Consider the following 22496-nt stretch of genomic DNA (forward strand, 5'->3'; position numbering starts at 1 on the left):
TACAGGAAGCCAAGGTTGAAGTAAGGAGATTAGTTAGATAGCCATTGTAATAGTGCAGGCAAGAGACAGTGGTAGCAAAGGTTGGTAAAGGTGATAAGAAGTGATTGGGTTCGAGGCATTTTCTAAGGTAGAGCTAATAGAATTTGCTGGTAAATGAATACAGGATATGAGAAAGTGGAGCCAAGAATAATTTTAATTTTCTAGCATGAAAAACTTAGGGACTGTGCAACAGTTTACTGAGGTGAAGACAGGTGGAGGAAGAAAAAGAGGGTAGGGAAGCAAGAATTTGATTTGGCACATATGAAGTTTTAGATGTCTGTTAGACATTCAAATGGAGATGCTAAGTAGGTGACTGAATATACAAGACTGGAATTCAGGAAAAAGTCACAGTTGGAAATAAAATTGGGTATTCAAATAAAGAGATTGAATGAGATCAGCTAACGAATCAGAATAGATAAAGAAATGAGTAAGTCTAAGGACTGAATCCGGAGACTTTTCAATATTCATGGATGAGAGATATTTGCAACTTTGAGCAAAGGATAAAGAGTAGACTTGGGTAGGAGAGAACCAAGAGAGATTTTACCCATGGGTAAAAATGTCCCACAAACATATGAGGAGATGATTAACAAATAGTAAGTTTCTGATGCTAAGTTCCATGTTTCAAAGGCAATTATTTTCTGTTTTAGCATAAACTTTCTTTTTCAGTTCTTCTCTCCAGATTAATGGGGCATCCCTAGGATTTTTTTTTACTGATCTCATTCTGCCCTATCCAGGCCCCTTCCTGTCTCAAAAATATTTTCTCTTCATATCTTTCCAGAAACCTTGGCATAGTCATTTCTAAGACAAGGAAAGCCTTGACATAAAGCACAAAAGTGAAATTGTTTGAATGCTTCAAAACTACCGTTTGATGAGTTTCTACAAAATGCCTTCTCTACAACCTCATTCTGTTTACCAAGAATATCAAGAATCAAGATCACAACATTTCAAAACTGCTATTTCTACCATTGCCACGTTTGTACTAAGATGGTTAACAAATGAGTAATACACCATAATGGAAAAATCGCTGGATTTGAAGTCACAATATCTGGATTCCTATCCTGGCTCTGCAAATAAAATACTGTGTAACCTTGGGGAAAATATTGCTCTGGCTCTTAATAGAACTTGGTCAAGAAAAGTAAACAAATGCCAAACTGTGAGCCAAGTTAGAACAGTATCTTAAATAAAATTACAGTTGTTTGCTGGAGTCCTGTTCACTCTCTTATTAGTTCCATAATTTGCCTGCAGATATTTTTGGATGTTCTATGTTAGCAGTGATGTGATCTGAAAATAATGATAATTTGTCTCTCCTTTTCTAATCCACATACATCTTATTTATTTTTCTTTTCTCATTGCTTTGGGCAAGACACCAGTTAATTAATGAACAGTAGCAGTGACTGGAGAAATTCTTGTCTTAGTCTTGACTTTAATAGTATTGCTCCTAAAGGTCTAGCATATAAGTATGATGTTTGCTTTAGTTTCCTACACATTTTTGCAATCATGAGTACTGAATTTTATCAAATTTTTATTACATCTTCTGAGATAATCATGTTATTTTGTCTTTAGTCAATGTAATGGATTTCACTGATAAGTTTTTATAACATTGGCCTATTCTCACATTCCTAGGACAACTGATATTTGGTCATGATGTATTTTTAATATACTGATGGATTTGATGTGTTAATGTTTCATTTAGGATCTTTGCAACTATGTTCAGAAGTGATACTGGTCTGTAATTTTATTTTCCTGTCTTTGCATGATTTTGGTATCAAAGTCCTTTTTACATGTTCCTATCTCCTCATGTGTAATGGATTTCTACACCATTTCTTATTTTCAGCAATTATCTTAGTTTTGAGCAAGGCTATATAATTTAATACATTTGAAAATGTTTCATCTATCATTACTGTGTTTTTCAAGTTAGATAAGAGAAGTATCCATGTTGGATTCATTTTGCCAATTAACAAGGAGTCCTTTTTTTAAAATTCCACCATTATTTCAATGATGTCAGAAGAGAGAAAGGATATAAAAACACATGATCAGACTTCTCCTTCTGAAGAAGATGAAGCATCACATTTCTCTCTGTTTTTCCCATTAAGTACAGATAAAGACCCTGAACATTATACAGAAAACACAAACACAAGAAAATTTTAAAGTGGAGAGAAGAAACACTGGCTAGGGACCTCAAGATCCAAGGAATGACATAGAAATTAGTTCTCTAGGTTTCCTTTTTGTCATCTATATATCCTGGTCTGTACGTTAAACAAGTCTGTAACCCAGAAATGCCAATCCCAGGAAAAGTCTGCTCTTTCTTGGCAAAAGACTGGAAAAGAGATGGCCTAGCAAGACAGAAGCCTTAGACAATAATCATCTTATTCCAGCCAAATGCGATTGGAAAAATATGGAACCCCACCTCATTAGCAAAGCCAAGTGGAAAGTCTAGCCCTCCACTCTCCCTTAGCAATAGAAGGAATCCATCTGGGTGGGGAAGACTGAACTTCCATTCTCACCCTGAAATTATGAGACACTACTCCCTCTTCTTGCTTGGAATGTTATTAAGGAAGGTCAAGGGAGAATTTGGATTTTCACAACCACTCAGTGGTAATAAGGTCATCCACTCCACCACCACAATGTCAAAAATCATTCATTATACCAAAAACCAGGAAAATATCACTTGAATGGAAAAAAGGCAATCAATAGGCAGCAAAACCAAGATGACAGATGTTGGAATTATCTTAGAAGGATTTTAAAGCAGCCATTGTAAAAACGCTTCAACAAGTAATTATCACCACCCTGGAAACAAACAAAGGAACAAAAAAACCCACTAGAAAGTCTTAGCAAAATAATAGAAGATATAAAGAAGAAACAAAGGGAAACTTTAGAACTGAATAATGTAATAACTGAAATTTAAATCTCACTTGATGGGCCTAATAGCAAAATGGAGATTATAAAGGAAAGAATCAGTGTACTTGAAGATAGACAAGAGAAAATGCCCAATCTGAACAACAGAGAGAAAATAGACTGAGAAAAATTAACAGAAACTCAAAGTTCTATGTGGAAATCAGAAAAGAGGTGATATTCATGTAATCACGGTCCCAGAATGAGGAGGGGAAAAAGAAGAATGAGGGGCTAAAAAAAAAAAGAAAACTATTCAAAGAAATATTGAAATTTCTCCAAACTTGACAAAAGCACAAACCTACAGATTCAAGAAACTGAATGAATCCCAAACATGAGAAACTCAAGGAAATACATTCCAGGACACATTATAATCAACCAGCTGAAAACTAACAACAAAGAAAAAAATGTTTCATAACAGAGAGAAACAACACATTGACTATAGAGGAAAACAATTTAAATGACTGCTGATTTCTCACCAGAAGTCAATGAAGGCAAGAGGAGTGGCATAACATTTTTCAAGTGCTAAAAAAAAAAAAAGAACTATCAATCTAGGATATAAAACAAGGAAATTAAAGTGAAATCAAGACAACCTCTTCCCGCTCCTGGGTATATATCCAAAAGGAACCCTACTTCAAAAAGACATCTGCACCCCAATGTTCATAGCAGCAGTATTTACAATAGCAAAGACATGGAAACAGCCTAAATGTCCATCAACAGATGACTGGATAAAGAAGCTGTGGTATATTTATACAATGGAATACTATTCAGCCATAAAAACTGACAACATAATACCATTTGCAGCAACATGGATGTCCCTGGAGAATCTCATTCTAAGTGAAGTAAATCAGAAAGAGAAAGGAAAATACCATATGAGATTACTCATATGTGGAATCCAAAAATACAAACTTGTGGTTGCCAAGGGGGTGGGGGGTGGGAAGGGACAGACTGGGATTTCAAAATTTGTAGATACTGACGGGCATATGCAGAATAGATAAACAAGATTATACTGTATAGCACAGGGAAATATATACAGGATCTTGTGGTAGCTCACAGCAAAAAAAAAAATGTGACAAGTATGTTCACATACAACTGAAAAAATGTGCTCTACACTGGAATTTGACACAACATTGTAAAATGACTATAACTCAATAAAAAAAAAAAGTTAAAAAAAAAATCAAGACAACCTCAGGTGAAGGAAAACTAACAACATTTGTCACCAGCAGACCTATCTTAAAAGAATGGTTAAAAGGAGTATCTTGAAAAAGAAAGAAATAATAAAAGAAGAAAACTTGGAACATCAGGAATATAGAAAGAACAATGGAACGAGTCAAAATATGGGTAAATATAATAGACTAGAAAACTCTTGAGTTTTCTAACTTATGTTTGACAATTAAAGCAAAAATTATAACGTTACCTAATACGATTCTCAGTGTGTGGAGAAGATATATTTAAGACAAGTTATTAAGGAGGGATGGTAAAGGAATCTAGTGCAGGTAATGTTTTTACACTTTAGTTGAATTGGTAAAATGCGAACATCAGTAACCCGTAAGTTATGTATGTATAGTGTAATGCCTTGAGCAGCCATTTAAAAATCTATTCAAAAAGATACACTCAAGATACGCTGCAGACTAATCAAAATGAAACTATAGAAAATATTCAAGTAACCTACAGATTGGCTAGGAAAGTAAAACAGAACAACAACAAAAAGAAAAAGAAAAACAGAAGAAACAAGAAGCAAACAAACAATAAAATAGCAGGCTTAAGCTGTATCAATGATTATGTTATATAAATCAGTGCAACAGAATAATCCAGAATAACCCCAGGATATATCCACACAAGCATGATCAACTGATTTTTGACAAAGGTGTAAAAGCAATAATGAATCAGCTACACCAAGTCAAATGGTGCTGAAACAATTGGACAACCACATATTAAAGATACAAAGCTCTTGTAGAATAAATGTATTACAAATATCTTCTCCCACTAGATGGCTTGCCTTTTTACTCTTATAATGGTTTCCTTTGATTAAAAGAATGTCTTAATTTTCCTGTCAGATACTCTAAGCCTTCGTTTTCTCATCTGTAAAATAGGAAATATGACAGTATCTCACTCGCAGGGTTGTTTTGAGGAGTAAATAAAAGAATGCAGGTTACTCCCGGTACTTAGCAAACCTCAATAGATAGTATCATTATCCCCAGTGCCACTCTTTCATTCCCCATATAATCATCTACTTCCTTCCATGTATCCTGTTCTGAATCTCTGAAATGTCATCTGGTATACCAGAAAAAATTTGCTCACGTGGCCTTGATTAATTCCTAGCCTCTCTGAGACTGTGATTCCTCGTTTGTAGAATGAAAGTTCTACATCTTTATTATCTGATTCATTTTTTCCTTCACCTATTGAATATATACTACATGTAAGAGTGAGCATAGAGAACTGAGCTGACTCATTCTTATCTGTCAAGTTCATAACTCCTCCCCTCCTATCTTTAAATATCCAGCAGGCGAAGAGCTTTGAGCACCACAAGAGGGAAGTGGGTTTATTTTCTAACTGACATCCAGAGAGAAATATGCTTGGTTTCCCGGCAGGTTTCGTCGTAATCTTCCTTCTCTGCCAGCTCACAGGTAAGCCCAGCCACATCCTGTGTTCTCCTGACTGCCTACCCCATCCCTCCAAGCTCCTGGGTCTGCTCTGTGCCTCTGGCTCGACTCAGGAGGATCTGCCCCCTCATCTAATATTGTTTTTTATGTTCTGTGATCTCTGAATCAGAGTGCAGGAAGAGACTGGAGGGAGAGAAGAAGGAGCAACTTTGGGGATTGACTATCTTTCTGAATGTCCCAGAGAAGGAAGGGCTGAAAGAAGTGGCATTGGGTATTATTAGGAACACCTGTGTTCTGAACTGAATTCTGCCATAAATTAGATAAAGAATGACATCTTCCCTGGACCTCAACCCCCCCTCATTTTGAGAGTAACTTTAAAAGCAAATTGAGATGGTACAGGTGTATATTTATTTACTTATAAATATATATTTAAAATATTTTTATTTATATATAACATTTATAAATATATTTTATGTTGTATATTTATAGAAATATATTTAGAAATACATTTTAAATATATTTAGAGAAATATTTTTAAATGATTATGCATTAACAATCATATAGATGGCAGAAAACATTTGAAATTTGCTCTCTTAACCCAAGCCATCCAATAAGTCTCTACTTAGAAAGCTAGTTCACATTGTAGGTACTTTGTGTTTAATGCCACGAAGGACTGAGGACTTTTCTGTACCTGTCATAGGTATTCTAGTCTTTGAAGGTTTTACTGTCCTCAGGGCTCTCAGAAAGAACCAGAAGCCCCATGAGTTAGGAATATCTCTCTGATCGTCAAACTCATGAGGGTACCACCACGAGGTCTCCCTCTGATGACCTGGTGTAGCTGATTCATTTATGTGTGCCCCCGACTTGCCTGAAGAGACCTCCCCAAGCCCACATTGTGAGCCAGGGCTCCCAATTCTTTCCTTCCTGCCCTCTGACCTCATGAAGGTTTCAGTATCAGCAGAGTCTAACCCTTGAGTTTTTTAGAAGTGTGCATTTTTAGCAAGCACCTGGTTCTAAGCAAATGGCTCTAAAACAGACCTTCACTTTAAAAATTACTCTCTGAACGGAAATGGTGATCAGAACTTGGGGTAGGTGGGGTAGGGGGGTAGCCGGCAGGACTTTTCAAAACCCAGGTGCCCACTTGAAACCTGACAAGTGTGTGCCCTGCTCCAAGAGTCTGACAGCATGTGTGTATACCTTCCATAGTTGAAAGGAGTCTAAGATTGTCCTAGAACCTCCAGTGGGCAGGACAGTGGAAGAAGTGCTGGCCCTGGACAAGGATTCCTTGGGTTTGACTTAGTAGCTCTATTACTGTGGGTCAGTTTCTCAACCTGTGAACCTCGGTCTGTACAAGTATGTAAATGAAATCTAAGCTGCAGAATTATTGTCATGTTTTAAATGAGATAGCAAATGCAAAACAATATAATAATAATAAACATGTATTAAGCTCCTATTACATCCAAGGCATTTTTCATACAATTGCCTCACAAGCCTGTAAAATAGATATTATTATCCTTGAAACTTAGCCTCCAAGAGGTCAAGTGTCTTAGGCAAGATTATACAGCTATTAAGATGTAGAGCAGAGATTGAATTTCCAAAGCTAGTGCTCATTTCATGACACCAAACAAACTGCCTGACATTGTACCATCAGGAAAAGTGCTCAGTAAGTGTGTATTTGGGCTGAATCTTCTCCAGGAATTCCTTTCCTCTTGATACATGAGGCCAAGGTAGGCGCTGGAAAGAAGAGCAGGTCACTCCATTTTCAGGATGTGGATGCACCAACCAGGAACCACCCTGGACAAGTTCAGAGGGGCCAAGGAGCAGCTCTTTTAGCCTCAGTAATCTCATCTGGAAAATGGGCACAATTTATTATGATGATGATGATATGATGCAATCGTGTTGAGGAGACAATTAATAAAAGGAAAACAGAAAAAGTGTGTGAGAAGGTATTGGAAATGAGTTGAAAAGGACCAGAAGAGACAAGAAGGAAGGAGTGGAAGATGAGTGAGAGGCAGAGTGATAAAAACTTGAATGTGAATGTTGCAGGTTACAGTTGGAGAGCTGGCAAAAGCATATGGTGAATTGGGATGTTTGTCAGCCTCTGTTCCATGTACATCTTACATGGCACTGATTTTCATTGCTCTTTCCAGGTACATTGGTTAAGAGGAAGCTAGGTAAAGAGTATTCGTTTCCAAAATCATTCTTTTTTAAGCAATGGTTTCCTTTCATAAAAAGAAATCTTACACAGAAACAAAGACGTAAACGACTCTAATACACAGAATTAAAGCCTCCTTGATGGAGGAGGTTGTTCAATAGCCTCCACTCCTTCCCCCACCCCATAGACTTCCCTCTACACTCCCCAGAAATAGACTGAGGCACTGCCACAGACCTCAAGTTTAGCAGGGCATACAGCTTGGGAAATCCTGCCTTTGGAGCCCTCATTCTTAATCCTGATCTTCCACTGATTTGGGACACATCACTATAACCCTCTGAGCATCCGTCTCCTCATCTGTAAAATGGGGTTGAACTGAGTAGTCCCTAAAATTACTCCCAGCTTAGAGATGTTCTGGTCCTTGGTCTCCATGATGAGAGTACCAAGCATGACACACTGGTGCATTCTGATGGAGGCACTGAGTACTGGGAGAGGAGCTCAGGGACTGGGCTGGCAAGCAGGAGGTGAGCTTCACACTCTCCCTTATGCTGAAGTCTGCCTCCCAGGTCACCATCACTTGCTTCTGGCTATACTGATGATGTCTCTTCCTCCTAATGTGGCTCTCTTCTTCCACTTAACTCTTAAGCCTTGGGGGGAGAAGGTGACAGCCCAAAGGAAAGGCAGGTGGCAAAGGGGAGGAGCTGTTGCTCCTTCCTGTTATGAAGAGCACCTTAGGGCTGACTCTCCTGATGTCAAAAATATCTGAGCCTTGGCCAGAGCATAAGGCAAAGCGTGTCCTGTGCCAGATCCCGCCACCTCCAAAGGTAGGTTGGTGGGAATGCTCACTGTAGGAGATCTCCCCCAACATGGTGATTGGGTGATGGGACATACTCTTTTGCTGTGAATTAGCCAGTGACTGGTATATAGGCATTAGGGCCCAGATCATCTTCTCTAAATCTTACCTTGCTGAAAAGCCATCCAAAGAGGTTTTGGGAAATCTCACTTTTAGCCATCCTTGAAGAAATGAGACCAGAAACTGGGAAGCTTTCTCAAGGCCTCTTATAACTCTACTGCTTGTCCTTCCCTCCCATGGTTCAGACTTCTCTGTACTTCTCAAAATGTTTTCAAATCTGTATGAACCCTCCATCCTTCCCAAAATCCTAGCAAATAAGGGTTGTTGTTTTCCTCTTATGAGAGGTGAGAACACTGAAACTCAAAGTGGTCATGGGAGGTGTAGTGGAAAGAACACTTCTAGAGGAGTCTGAGGAACCAACCAGCTTCTCATTTCACTCCTGCCACTTCCCAGTTTGGGGCCTTAGGAAAGTCACTCGCATCTTGGAGCCCCAATCTCCTCATCTATAAAGTGGAGCTTAACCTCTATCACCTAGAGTTGCTTTGAAGATTAAGAAAGGTAATGCCCATGAAACTAGTTTATGAACTACAGAGTGATACCAAGTGTTTGTTGCTGGAGTTATTATTACAGTGGAATGAGAAGAGAACCCAGGTCTCTTGACCCCCAGTTAGGCCAGAGCTCTAACTTTCTTACACAGCTCCATGCTCCCTGGAAGAGGAGGCCATCTACTCCTTTTCCTGGGTGAGACCCCAGACCCGATCACCAGGCGATCTGGAATCTAATGCCAGTAGATCTGTCATCCAATAGCTCGCAGCAAAACGGTAAAAGTCTAATCACCACCCAGGAAAGTATCTCCTTCTGGGGAATTTAAAGGGGAAAATGAAGTGACAGTCGTGGTGGAATTCTAGGGCGCAGGTGTGAGAAAGAGCTGAAGACCTCCTCGGGGAAGGGCTTTGAACGAGGCACTACGGGTTTTAAACACGAGCTAGGTGGACAAAGAGAAGGATTAACACAAACAAAAGCATAAGGTAGAAGGCAAACTGGGGATCAGCTGAGGGAGGAGGCCTGGCTGCTGGTCGGTAGTAAATGGGTGGCAGTCCAAGACTTCATAATTCCTCACATCATCATGCGGTCATCCTGGCCTCGGAGCAAAACCCTGGACTTCTGTCAGATACAATCCACCCGGGAGGTGTGATACCCCCTAACTGATTACTATGCCATGGGAAGGTTACCACTGGAGCTGGATGCCTGTCAGTCTTACCCACTTGGCTGCTACAAAATGAGGAATGAGTGAAATGGATGCAGAGGAGGCAAGTTGTAACACTCACCACACTGATCCACGTGGGAGGTACATGAGTCTCATGGGGCCCCATCCTCCCAAGTCTTGTAGACAGGTGCTAGTAGCCAGCCATCCTCTAGAGTCTTCTGACCACACAGATCATGTTACGTTTCCTCATTGTGTGTTCCCTAAGTATCTGTCCCTTCCCCTTTCATAACACCTGTTGTTACTTACTGAATGACTCCCAGCTCCATAAATGCAAGGATCATGACTCTTTTGCTCCCCGGTTATATCCTCAGCTCCTTAACAGTGCCTGGAACAACAATGGAACTAAACAAATTCTTGTTAAAGGAAGGAATGAGTGAATGAGAAAAGCAAGACCTACCTGGACATGCTAAAACTCTATAGGGCCACACACAGCAGGTGGAGAAGCCATCAGAGAAAGGGGAGCTTCAGTTCAGTCTTAGCAGCTGAGAGAAGTCTCTTGTTTCTGGATCCCTTTTCACAGTCAACTGAGAAGAGAAAACAAAATTGGTTAGGACTCACCAGCCCAGCCCCCTATCCTCAGAGTTCACATTTAGGGGATGGCATGGAGATGCTTTCTTCTTTCATGACCCTTCTCCTCACCCTGAAGATACAATTAAGATAGAACAATATCCTCTATCTAGGTTCATGTCAGCAATTTACAGTGTCATCCTCCAATAATATTCTAACATGGAACAATGAATTTGGAGACATTGTCTTACATCTCCAAACAATTCTCACTTCTTGAAATTTACCCTGAGAAGATAGCACCACATATGCAAAGGTGTGAGAAGAACAATTAATTACTCACGGCTTAAATGCATGCACACATGCTACAAACTCTAAAGGCACATCCTTGTAGTTTTTCACCTCCTCGACTTAAACATCGCCCCAAAACCTCATGTGAAAATGAAATTACTCAAAGGTGACCTAAATCCAAGAATTGCACTTAACTTGGGGGCAAGTGATATCTAATCTTGATTTGACTGCAAAATATTCACCCTTTCCATCTTATCGCTGTAGTAAAAGGATGAATACATTAATTGATCAATCATAAGTTCAAAATAAGATTGATTTTGTTGGTAATATTTACTGGGACTATTTTGACACTCTATGGGATGAACAAAGAGCGACAAAAAGCCATCTGCCTTAGTATTAGAGAAGCAGGGAGGGCAGCTTTTTGAAAAATCAGCTTACTTAACAAGATGATTCAATAAAGGCTTGAGTGATCCAAAGTATATATGCACTGCCTGATAAATTACAGGGGGAAAAATGTTCGAAAACTGGATTCAGCTCTTAAAGGCATTCACACAGGGAGAGAAACCAGTGCTTTTAGAGATAAATTTATCAAAAGAAAGTTGTCAAGTCAAGATCCTAGACCAGTAATCAAGGGACTAGGTCAACATTTGGTAGTGTCAGATTCTCTCACTCTGGGGCACTGGTTGAGCAACTCATTCTTGAGGGAAGGTCACCAAAGGACATGAATGGGAAATTGGGATTCCATGAGGCCCCAGGACTTCAGAGTTGACACCTGAGCCCTTGAGAGAACTGAGGGAGGGGAGTTAGGGAGAGGGCTGGAGCTGGTACAAATGCCAGGTGACCTTCAAATTAAGCCATAGTAGAAAGAGTCCAGGCTCCAGAGCTGGAATGACATTGGGTTAAATCCTCAAATCACCACCTACTTTGTGCCCTTGGATAAGTGACTTAGGTTTTTTTGAATCTCAGTTTTTTCTTCAAATCATAAGTTAACAAACTCTTACTGTCAAGAGCCAGATACTAAATATTTTAGGCTTTGAAGGCAATGCGATCTATGTCACAACTACTCAACTCAACTTTTGTAGTGGAATAGCAGCCATCAACAACATGTAGAGGAAAACATGGCTGTGTTCCAACAAAACTTCATTTTCAGAAACAGGTGGCAGGCTAGGTTTGACCCATGGGTTGTAAGTTGCTGATCCCTGTGTAAAAAGATCAAAGTTCCTAAATTTCAGGATTGCGTTAAGTGTCAGGCATAATCTTTACAATAAATGTTTGGCACAGAATAAGGTGGCAAGGACTCAGGTTGATTTTATGGTTCTCCATGTCTGCAGGGCCAGCAGCCTCTGGAGCCGTGAAGAAGCTGGTTGGTGCCCTTGGAGGGTCTGTGACTTTCCCTCTGAATTTCTCAGTAGATTCGATTGACAGCATTGTCTGGATCTTCAACACAACCACTCTCATCACCATTGCACCAAAAATGGCAGACGAAAATGCCCTTATCATAGTCACCCAACAACGTAACAAGGAAAGGGTGGATTTCCCAAATGGAAACTACTCCCTGAAGCTCAGCAAACTGAAGAAGAATGACTCAGGTGCCTACCGTGCAGAGATACACAGCTCATCCATCCAGAGTCCCCTCACCCAGGACTATGAGTTACGTGTCTATGGTAAGCAAAGTCAGTTGCAAAAGTGGATGATTGCCTTCGTAAAGTGATGACCTCCCTGATATTGGAGCTGTTCAAACAAAGGCTGCATAAACACTTGGCAAGAATGTGGAAGAAGGAACTCCTACACGGAAGAAGTAGATGTCACTGATCCCTCAGGCCCCTCTTACTCAGAGATTCTGTGAGAGGGACTGTGGTGCAGCAGATGGGTGTTATGGGAAGTGGCAATCACACAAGTCAAATGTTGACTTCTCTACTTACTAGCTGCACCACCGTAGCAAAGTTACTTATTCTCTTTGAAATTTAGTTTCCATATATGCAATGGGGAGGAAAGTGATACTTATCTTAGAAAGATTATCAGGTATAAACATCAATCACACCTCTCCCCCTACAGATTTTAACTAATTGAGAAACGGACACAAGAATCAGAAGGAAGATAAAGTCATCAGCTTTATTTTTTCTGGTAAAGCTAGATAAAAGAAATGCTATCCCCCAAGTCTAGACCTTGGAGCCTATGCAGAGACAATGAACTTATGAAACAATTGCCCAGCTACAATAGTGTCTCACTCCCTGAGCTGCAGACACCAGGAGATATCAGGGATGCCAGGAGATGAGCCTGCAGGTTTGCCTGTAGGAGGCAGGCCATGTTATCTTGATGCAAGAGTGTCTTCCATATAAACATAGCTGAAAAGAACGGAAGACATGCATTCTGTGGCTGAGGGTAGGGGAAATAAAGGGTAAACCACATTTTTACAGCAATCTTGACAGCCCAAACTCACAAATAGAGAAATGTAGGTGATAAATGGCAGACTCTCACCATTTCAACAATGAAACAATTGCTAAACCTCTGAGAGAAAGGAGTGAGCACAGTAGAGAGGGAGACCAGAAGTGTTGCTCCAATACTGTTCTCTCCAGGAGAGTAAAGTGAGGCTCTTCAAGGAAGCCTGAGGACAGGGGACTAGGAAGCCTCCAAAAAAGATAAACCCAGGTAACATCTAAAATGCATTTAACACAGTGCTTGCCGTATGCCTGTGCTTAGTAAATGGCGGCTTATTCTTGTTGCATTGTAATTCTTTCTATTACTATTATTGTTGCTGTTTTATAATTGTGGTCAAGCAGACCTAGATAGTTCTCTTCTAGGTCTTTCAGAGAAGAATTATCATTCTGCTCTGAACTGCTGCTTCCTCCCCACTCTGTAGCACACATGGAGATTCAGGTCCAAGATTTACAAGAATAATTCAGTAAAGGGAGGGATATGGCCTAGTTCCTACACTTTGTTGTCTGTTTCTCTTTTACAGAGCAACTGTCAAAGCCAAAAGTCACCATAGATCTGCAGAACAGTACAAATGGCACCTGTATAACCAATCTGACATGCTCCATGGAACAGGGAGGAGAAGATGTAACTTACAGCTGGAAGTCCCTGGGGCAGACAACCAATGAGTCCCACAGTGGCTCCGTCCTTCCCATATCCTGGAGGGGGGAGAAAAGGGATATGACCTTCATCTGCATGGCCAGGAACCCAATCAGCAGCAACTCTTCAACCCCTATCTTTGCGTGGAAGCTCTGTGAAGGTGACTGTCTCTCCTCCCTCTCCAGGAACCTCTGGTCTCAGGACCTATATATTCTTCAGCTCCTGGTCCCCATAGGAACAAGACCTTTGTGAAAATTGGAAGTCCCTGTCAAGTCACCACACTGGGAGGAAGGGTACAGTTACTCTAAAACTTGGGTCATTTTCCATGGCTGACTCTCCTCCCTTCCCTGTACCTCCACCCATTCTCTCTTTAAAGGTGCTGCTGGTGGCCTGGCTTCCTCTGTGATCTTCAGCCTCCTGTTGTTTTTCATCCCGCTCTGTTCCCTTGCACTGATGCTGATTATTTTGATCTTACGAAGAGAAAGAAAAGGTAGAGCATGTACTATTTTTGTCTTCATCTTCATTCATGTATTTTCTCCCTCATTCATTCAACAAGCCTACACTGGACTTTGTGCCATGCTTGGTGCTAGGCACTAAGGATACAGAAGTGAAGAAGCCATAGTGTCTGTCCTACAGGACTGCTTAGTTCTGGAGTGAAGGGAATACTTGAGCCTTTAACTTCTCTCCTGAGGCCATGGTCCCAGTTCCCTTTCCAGTGCCTTCCCTTCTCCTTCCCCCAGAGGGGCTTACTGGTGTAGTCCTCCTGCTGCCATAGGCCCCAGACTGTTGACTCTGTTTCCCTGAACTGGAAGGCCATGGCTTCCAATTCTGAGGTCCCCTAGACCAGCACCCTCCAATCTGTCCATCCCTGTCAGAGCCCCCAACCAACCCCAGTTCTCTCCATTGGATCAACTCCAGAGACTCCTTTTTACTCCCTACCTCAGTCTAGACAGATTCCTCCTGGAGAAGCCTTTCTCTGCCTCTCTCCATGCTGTACTCCATGCTCTCTGTACCTAAACCTTGCTGATTTGTATTCTCAGGTTCCCCCTGGTACTGTCCATGCAGGGTGTTGGGAAGGAATCTAAACTTTTGGGTGGGTATGAAATGCAAACTTGGAGATATTCCCTCCCTCTTGGAAACACTACAAAAGTATTTCTGACCTCCCCTGTGTCCTCTTTTGACTGCCTTGGTTCAAAGATTAGGAAATGAAGTGATGAGGGTGAACAGTTCATGTCGGGTTTTTCTTGGGTTTAGCACTGAAAGTCCCATGTCCCAAAACCTTTTAGTTACAGGGAAATCAAGATAGTCGGTTAAGTGAGTCATGGGATGGTGGGCCAGTTGGGGTGGTGAGTGGAAGGAGGGGCCAGGTGTGATTCTCTCCCAACTTGGTTTCAGAGTTCATTGAAGAGAAAAGGGAAATAGACCCTCGTCTGGAAATTCTTAACTACTACCCACCTTCTGGAGAGACCTTGGAGTATGACACAATCCCTGATCTTAATGTGAGTTCTTTCCCATCTTTTCTGGAGCCTGATCCTCCTCTCTGAGGCCCTCTTTGTTTAGCTTGAGATGCTTCCATGGATTTAAACAACATGGGAAATGAAAATGTATAACCCTTGAAACCCAATGCCCCTGTGCCGCCCCCAAGTCTTTATAGATTCTTTCATGTGCGGGAGTTGGTGGCCTCCAGAGCACCTGGTTCTGACCCAGCCAGGAATGCTCACAGTGTGATCTGTGTAATCACTTCTTTCCCTTCCACAGTTCACAAAGGCCACTCAACAGATTAATTTCCTTTTGCATAGGATAGCAGATAGAGAAGTGTGACTTTGATGTGCTGTTTGAGTTATGATGTCAGAAGACTGGCTTTAGAGATGTCTTTTCCTCTGCGATAATTCAAGGAATGATCAGGAGCAGGCTCAGAGGACCCATGGTGCCTCTGGACCCACAGTCAAGGCTTCCCAAGTGGGGGTCATCAGGCTGAAATGAATGCAAACAAGGTTAATTCAAAGAAAACTCTTTGAAAAGAAAATCATAAGAATAAGGTTTAAAGAAATCCAAATAACAAAAGACAATTTGGAGATATGAACTAGGTAGACAACTTCAAAAGTTCGCCCGGGAACAATAATCACAGCCCAGGCTAGACTCGCCCTGGCTAGACTCACCCCTTGGGAGTCACAGTGACCTTTTCCACATTGGCCAGTTTAATGAAGAAATAAAAACACTTTCAAGCCTCAAAAATCTTAATTTTACCCCAGCCTTCAGTGTCTCCTGATCACGATGCATCTTCCTACACTTATCCACAACTTTTCAAAGAGGAAACACTGCGCTTTCTCTTCGAAGTTGGTGTCCTGGGAGCTCCTTCCTTCCTCACAGGGGAGACCACCCTGTGTTCCACTCAGCCTGACTTCTGTCGAAATTGGTCACTTTATCGCCATCCTCTTCCCTTGCTCAAGATCCATCCCCTAGAGACCACAGGACTGTCCTGAATGTTCAGGAATAAACTTCACCAACCCAGGATGTTTTTCTCTAGCCTGGAAGGAGCTTTTGTTATTGCCATCCCTGTTGGTTTATTCTGTTTTGTCCCTTTAGTCATCCTTTCTGATTTGCTCCACCAGCTCTTTTGACTGATGGAAAAGTTTATGGGCAGCATTAGCAATATTACTTCAAATTATCTTTTCATCAGCTTAGGAGGCTCATAACTCATGGGGCTTGTATATCTTATATATTTATTAAGTAATATAAACAGCACAGCTTAAAAATAATGCTTCTTGGAAAAAAGTCATCAATAATTATAACAGTCATCAGTGAAAACAGCACTTCCTACCATCCATTCCAGCTCCAGAACCCCCTCCTCCCTCTTACCACCTCCTCCCACATCCGCTTTCCCTTTTCTGGATTCTGGGTGTCTTTTCGGCCTTGTCTATGTAACCCATGGAGTAGGTAATTACTTCTTTTGTTTGTTTGTTTGTTTTTAATAGAATACTATTCCAGAGGAAAATCCAGTAAATTCAATTTATTCCACTGTGCAAATATCCACAAAGGTAAGAAGCTTTAGAGCTGAACTTCATTTTAGTTGTTCCATCCTTTTCCCTGGTTCAAGCTTAGCTTAGAATTTCTTGGGCCCCAGTGATCTCATATTCCCTGATACTAAAAGGTACTCCAGGATGTCCCATTCCCTTTGCTTAGGGTTACACAAGTATATGGTGACTAGAAGAGATGTGTTTTAGGAGTTGAATAAGGGTGATGTGGAACAAATAGAGTAGGTGAGAGGTTCCAGGTAGGAATGATAGGGAAAGTCAGCAGGATCCTGACTAAGGGCATGGGTGGGTAGAAAGGCCATGGCTTAGGCTGTTCCCGGGAGGGGAGGGGTGGCTGGGGCCACCAGTAAACTAAAGGCAAGAGAGTGTTCCTCTTTTTTCCCATGGTCTGGCAATGCTACATCTGGTTTCTACTGTTCCCCAGTCAAACTACTTATATATTGAGATTTTAAAGCTTATTCCTTCACAGATCATGCTTGGCAGAAGCAGGGATACCTCCTGTCTCCTCTCCCAAACAGATCAGAAAAATTAGGATGGGTAAAGCAGTTTGCTTAGTTGGTTTGGGCAGATTATTGAGAGGAAAGTTCAGTTCATTAAGCATTCAACACGGTAAATGTAGGTTAGCTTTAAGGAATGGTTTTCCTAAAGTTGAAGTGATTAAACAGAGGGAACGAGCACAGCAAGAGGTTTGGGTTGGTACCCTCTGCAATAAAGAATGTCTGGGATGGTGGGGTCTCCTGAGTTGGGGGATACAGAGCCCTGCTCCAGCATTCCGCATCCTTATGTCGCCTAACAGATGGAGAAACCTTACTCACTACCAAAGTCACCAGATACACCGAAGCTATTTACTTATGAGAATGCCATCTAAACAGCCATGTGCTCCCTCATGTCTTGCCCCAAAAAGGATGCTCAGAAAAAGTCACTGACTTGACCAGATTCATCAAAGAAGAATGAAGAAGGCTGACATCCTTCCAGAGTAAGCTATCTTTTATGCTCCTTCAGATTTGAGTTCCTAATTCTACTCACTGCCTCAAACCCTGGATCCCTCCCTGGAAATGTGGTTGTGAATCCATCAGCCAACCCCAAGCCAGGAGCTTAGAAGCGGCTCTGTTGAAATGCAAACTCAATTTCATATATATGAATGACAGCTCCCACGCCAGGGCTTGGAGATGAGGAATATCCAAGGGTCTGGTTGCCAAGAGGGCAAGAACTTCAGAGCGGCTGACATTGCCAGAAGCAGAAGACAGCAGTCAGAAATGGATTTATTTACTGACTCATCAGCTATGTGCCTGGCACTGTGCAGAGCTCACAGTGATTTGGGCCAGACGTGCTCTTTGCCTTCCTGAAATTGGTCTTCCATGAACTGCTTCCATAGGAAGTGGCAGCAGGCCTGACCACAGAGTCCTGACACCCAGGGGGTCAGGTGTGGATCCACAGGACTTGAGAGACAAAGTACACAAGGACAGAGAAGCCAGGTAGAAGACTGGGTTTGGCTGACTGGAAAGGTAGAAGTGTGCCTGGCTCTCGCTTCATTTACACTTTGTGCTGCAAGGGAGAAGCCCAGGCCTTAGGGCTGTACAGGAGCTCATCTTGTGAAGGAAAAGCTGGGCTGGGCTAACAAGATAACTCACAAGTCTAAGGATGTGAAAGAAAAGTTGGGCTGGGCTAACAAGATAACTCACAAATCTAAGTATCGGAATACTGATCTGAGTTCTGCTGGACTAACTCGTAAATCTAAGTTAATTAGTGTTGGTTTGCTGTTCATGTTTTTTGCTAGCCAGCTGGGTTTTCAAAGAGATATATCTGGCTTTGGAATGTTGGTTTGCTGCCTCCCCGCCTCCACTTTTGTGATAATGATGCTGCTAAAGCTGTTCCATGCCTATTGGCCGAATATCCCAAACTTGTACTTTACCCTATAAAACCTCATGCGCATGTCTTGGAGATGCTCAGAGCTTCGGAGCAGAAGCCCCTCTGAGCCCGCCGGCGTAATACATCTCAGTACTCCAACCCTCCGAGTGGTGCTTGTTTCTTGGCTGGCCTGTCGTTTCCATAACAATCTCAATGGAGGAACTGCACCTGAAGACACGTTTCCCATATATTAGAGGAGACAGAGTCAGGGGGTGGTCACTTGCAAACCTTTAAAGTTGTTTAATTCATTCAACAAATATTTATTTGGAACCCCCGCAAGGTCAGTCTAGCAAATGACAGACGTGACCTCTGCCCCTGTAAAGCTCACTCTTTTAATGAAATGAAAAGCACATGGAGGGAGAGGGTTGCTTTTCATGTGTTCTTGGACACAGACCTTGAATGCTAACGTTGGGAAGGGACCTGAGGTCCCAGGTCTGAGGGTGCAAAGAATCTCCTTTACTCAAGGGAAAATGATCCATAGACTGGGGGAGCACAGAGCCTCACAGGCAGTGAAGAACTATTCCTGAGGGATTTGGGGCAAGAGTGTTTCAGAAGAGGCAACTCAGGGGGGAAGGGTATTGCTCAGTGGTTAGAGTACATGCTTAGCATGCATGAGGTCCTGGGTTCAAATCCCAGTACTCCCATTAAAACAACTAACTAAATAAACCTAATTACCTTCCCCACCAAAAAAAGAGGCAACTCAGAAATAGGACATGGCTGGGGGAGGATATAATTCAGTGGTAGAGCGCATGCTTAGCATGCGTGAGGTCCTGGGTTAAAAAGTAAATAAGTAAAAACAAACCTAATTATTCCCCCCACAAAAAAGAGAAGCAAGACATGATTGGCTGGGAGGTTGGGAATTTCCTATTTCCTTATCAAGCTGGCAGGTTCTGTTTTCTAGGGTAAGGTGAATTAGCTAAAGCTGAGTTGGAGGACTGTGACTGGTGGATGTTAGCTTCCTTGACAGGTATTTCCCATAAGTGCAGACTGACTGAGGTTTAGTATTTTTGTTTTGTTTTATTTTTTGCTGGAGGAGGTAATTCAGTTTACTTATTTACTTATTTATTTTAATGGAGGTACTGGGGATTGAACCCAGGACCTCATGCATGCTAGGCACTCACTCTACCCCTGAGCTATATTCCCTCCTCCATGAAGTTTAGGTTTTTGATGTGGGCCAGGCCACTGGGGCAGTCTCCATTGTGTGGGTCCCAGCATATGAATTATCAGAAATTAGGGGAAGAAATGTGTGCTAAAATGTGTGAAAAGGAGAAAGTATCTGCTCTGTGTGGTAAGGCCCACGTGGGAGATGAGCAGGCCCCCCGGCTGACAGCCCCGCTGAGCTTACAGCCAGCAGCCACACCAGCTGCGAGCCACGAGAGCAAGGCCATCTCGGACATTCCATCATTCTCAGCACCTCAGCCAACACCACATGAAGCAGGAGAACCACCTAGCCAGTCCACAGAATAGTGAGAAATAAAAAGTACTGTTTTAAGCTGAGACAGGGAGAGAGAGAGAAAGAGAGAGAGAGAGAGAGAAAGGGAGAGAGGAAATACCTGGGGAAAAAAAAGGCTTCATATATAAGATGGCCAATATAAGAGATAATAAGCCTTTATTGACTGAAACAAACGCTCAGCCTAAACGTTGAGAGTTATGTTTTATTTGGCAGGAGAACTCGAGCCGGGATGACAGCCTCTCAGATGGCTCTGAGGGGCTGCTCCAAAGAGGTAGGGGAGGAGCTAGGATATAGAGGAGCTTTACAACAAAGAGCAGGTAGTTGGAACAATAAAAGATTACTTGTTATCTAAAGAAAACCAGGCATCTCAAGTTAAAGAATTTAGTGCTTCTCTAGGTATGGGAGGAAGCAAACATTTGGGCTCATTGAATTCATTCCTTTGACAAGCACCTAGTTATCTAGGGCCAGTATCTTGTCCTTTCTTATTCTGAGTCCCCTCAGAGTGCACCACTGTGAGTGGCTGCAGAGGCTGGGCTGCAGGCTTGTCTTCACTGGGGGGAGGCGGGGTAACAAACATTCTTTGTTTACTGATGTGGTTTGCAGTATTTTTTGTTCACACCTTCAAGAACAAAACAAGAGGGGACCAAGAGAACAGTCTGAGACTGATTTGAGAGGGAACATGATGTGTAAGTAGAAGGAAGTCTCCTAGCTCTGAGGAACTTGGAGGAGGGCCCAGCTGGCCTCTATGGGGAGCCGTGCAGATGTAGGGGAGAAAAAATAATTTCCCTCTACCCTTCTAGTTTCTTGGCTGAGACCCTTGTCATAAAAAGATTAACAGAAGAAAAACAAACAGAAGTTTAATAACAGTATCTCCTGTATGTGTGTGAGATACCCAGGAAAACTGAATAAACCCCCTGGAAATGGTCCCTTCTGTCACCATCTCCATCTGTGGTGATGTGAACGAAAATACTGCAATGTGAATGAAAAAAAATATATATATACATATATATATATACTGGACTAAAAAGGACGTAGGGGTCTGAGGCTTTAAGGGCAAGTAAGATAATTCACAGGAAGATCAATAGAGTTAATGTTTGGTAAACAAATGTTTGCTGGGCCATCCAAAGATAATGGTCACAGAGAGAACTTTGATCAGACAGGCTCTGCTACATTCCTCCCTGTCTACCGCTACTACTGTTACCCTGAGGAGGGGTAAAAGGCCTCGGTTCTTCATCTTATCAGAGAGAAAAGCATTCAAAGTGAAAGCATTGTGTAAACAGAGAGTTTCATTAGTAGAGCGCAAGTTAGTAGAGTCCACCTTCAAGAACTGAAGGTGGGCCAACCCAGGAGAGGAAATTGGCGGCTCCTCCTTGGTTTCTCCTGTCTTACATCCTGGCTTAGGGGCATTCTCATAACGGATTGATGGCTAAGGTCCTTTGAGTGCTTAGGCACACCCATCTCCTTTGTGCGTGCTCTTACCCGTGATGCACACAGAAAAGCCCACGGGAGGGGGCCCAAACCGCAACGCTAATTACATTATAATGAGCATTGAGTTATGTTGAGTTGGGTCCTTCTCTCTACTGTGCAGCTGCAGTGTTCATTCTGACGGGCCTTTTTTGTTGCTGGCTCTCATTTAGAAAAAGCAAAACTCTTTGAAGCCCCTTATCCTGAGAGCAGGTGTACTATTATCTTCTGGATTGTTCCCTCCCTTTTCCTCTCCCCTTACCCAGTGCTCGTTTCTATCTAACTGCCTAACACTAATACTTTATATAGTTATCTCTGGTGATAGCTTCTTCCCTAACAGGACTTCTATCTTAAAATCTTTTAGGCATTAAGGAAGAAGTCCAAAGATTCTTCCTGAGATGCTGAAGTTTGAAGCAGAGAAAAGGTTTATTCACAAGACTGCCGAATAAACAACAAATTTCATCTGTATAGCACAGGGAACTATATACAATATCTTGTAGTAACCTGTAATGAAAAAGAATATAAAAATGAATGTATGTGTATGTATGACTGAACTATTATGCTGCACACTAGAAATTGACACAACATTGTAAACTGACTGTACTTCAATTTTAAAAAAAGTTTAAAAAAAAGAAACAAAAACAAGATTGCTGAGCAAGGAGATGGGAGAACAAACCTCAAACCACCTCAAAGGCAAGGGGCTCAGGGTGTTTGTGGGATAAGGAAGCAGGGTGGTCTGAGGTGTGGGGAGCATGGGGAAAGGTGATTGGAAATAAGAAAAGGTGAGATAATCATTGTTCTGCACAAGCACAACTAAGCTATAGGCTTCTTCATGAAACTCATTCAGAAGATGGCTGTGTTAGGATGTTCTCAGGGTGGAGTTTTGGACCCTCTGACATCAAAAGGTCACCAAAAAGACACTCACGTATGCCCAGTTGGAGGGTCATGGTCATAACCAGTCTCAAC

The 22496-nt window shown here is 42.0% G+C and overlaps 1 protein-coding gene across 2 annotated transcripts; it reads left to right on the plus strand.

Annotated features, from left to right (window-relative positions):
* Window positions 1-5438: 5438 nt before the first annotated feature.
* On the plus strand, window positions 5439-22089 carry SLAMF7 (SLAM family member 7). Of its 2 annotated transcripts, none has more exons than XM_031435951.2 (7): window positions 5439-5555; window positions 11930-12262; window positions 13558-13830; window positions 14047-14160; window positions 15066-15169; window positions 16646-16708; window positions 21895-22089. In XM_031435951.2, the coding sequence occupies exons 1-7, from the start codon at window positions 5501-5503 to the stop codon at window positions 21925-21927; spliced, it is 975 nt and encodes a 324-aa protein (XP_031291811.1). In that variant the 5' UTR covers window positions 5439-5500; the 3' UTR covers window positions 21928-22089. The 2 variants fall into 2 exon arrangements, with proteins under 2 accessions (XP_031291811.1, XP_010991389.1); XM_010993087.3 differs by lacking the exon at window positions 21895-22089 and adding an exon at window positions 17502-18745.
* The last annotated feature ends 407 nt before the right edge of the window (window positions 22090-22496 follow it).

The sequence above is a fragment of the Camelus dromedarius genome, chromosome 23, assembly GCF_036321535.1.
Source record: "Camelus dromedarius isolate mCamDro1 chromosome 23, mCamDro1.pat, whole genome shotgun sequence".
In the NCBI taxonomy this organism is placed as follows: Eukaryota; Metazoa; Chordata; class Mammalia; order Artiodactyla; family Camelidae; genus Camelus; species Camelus dromedarius.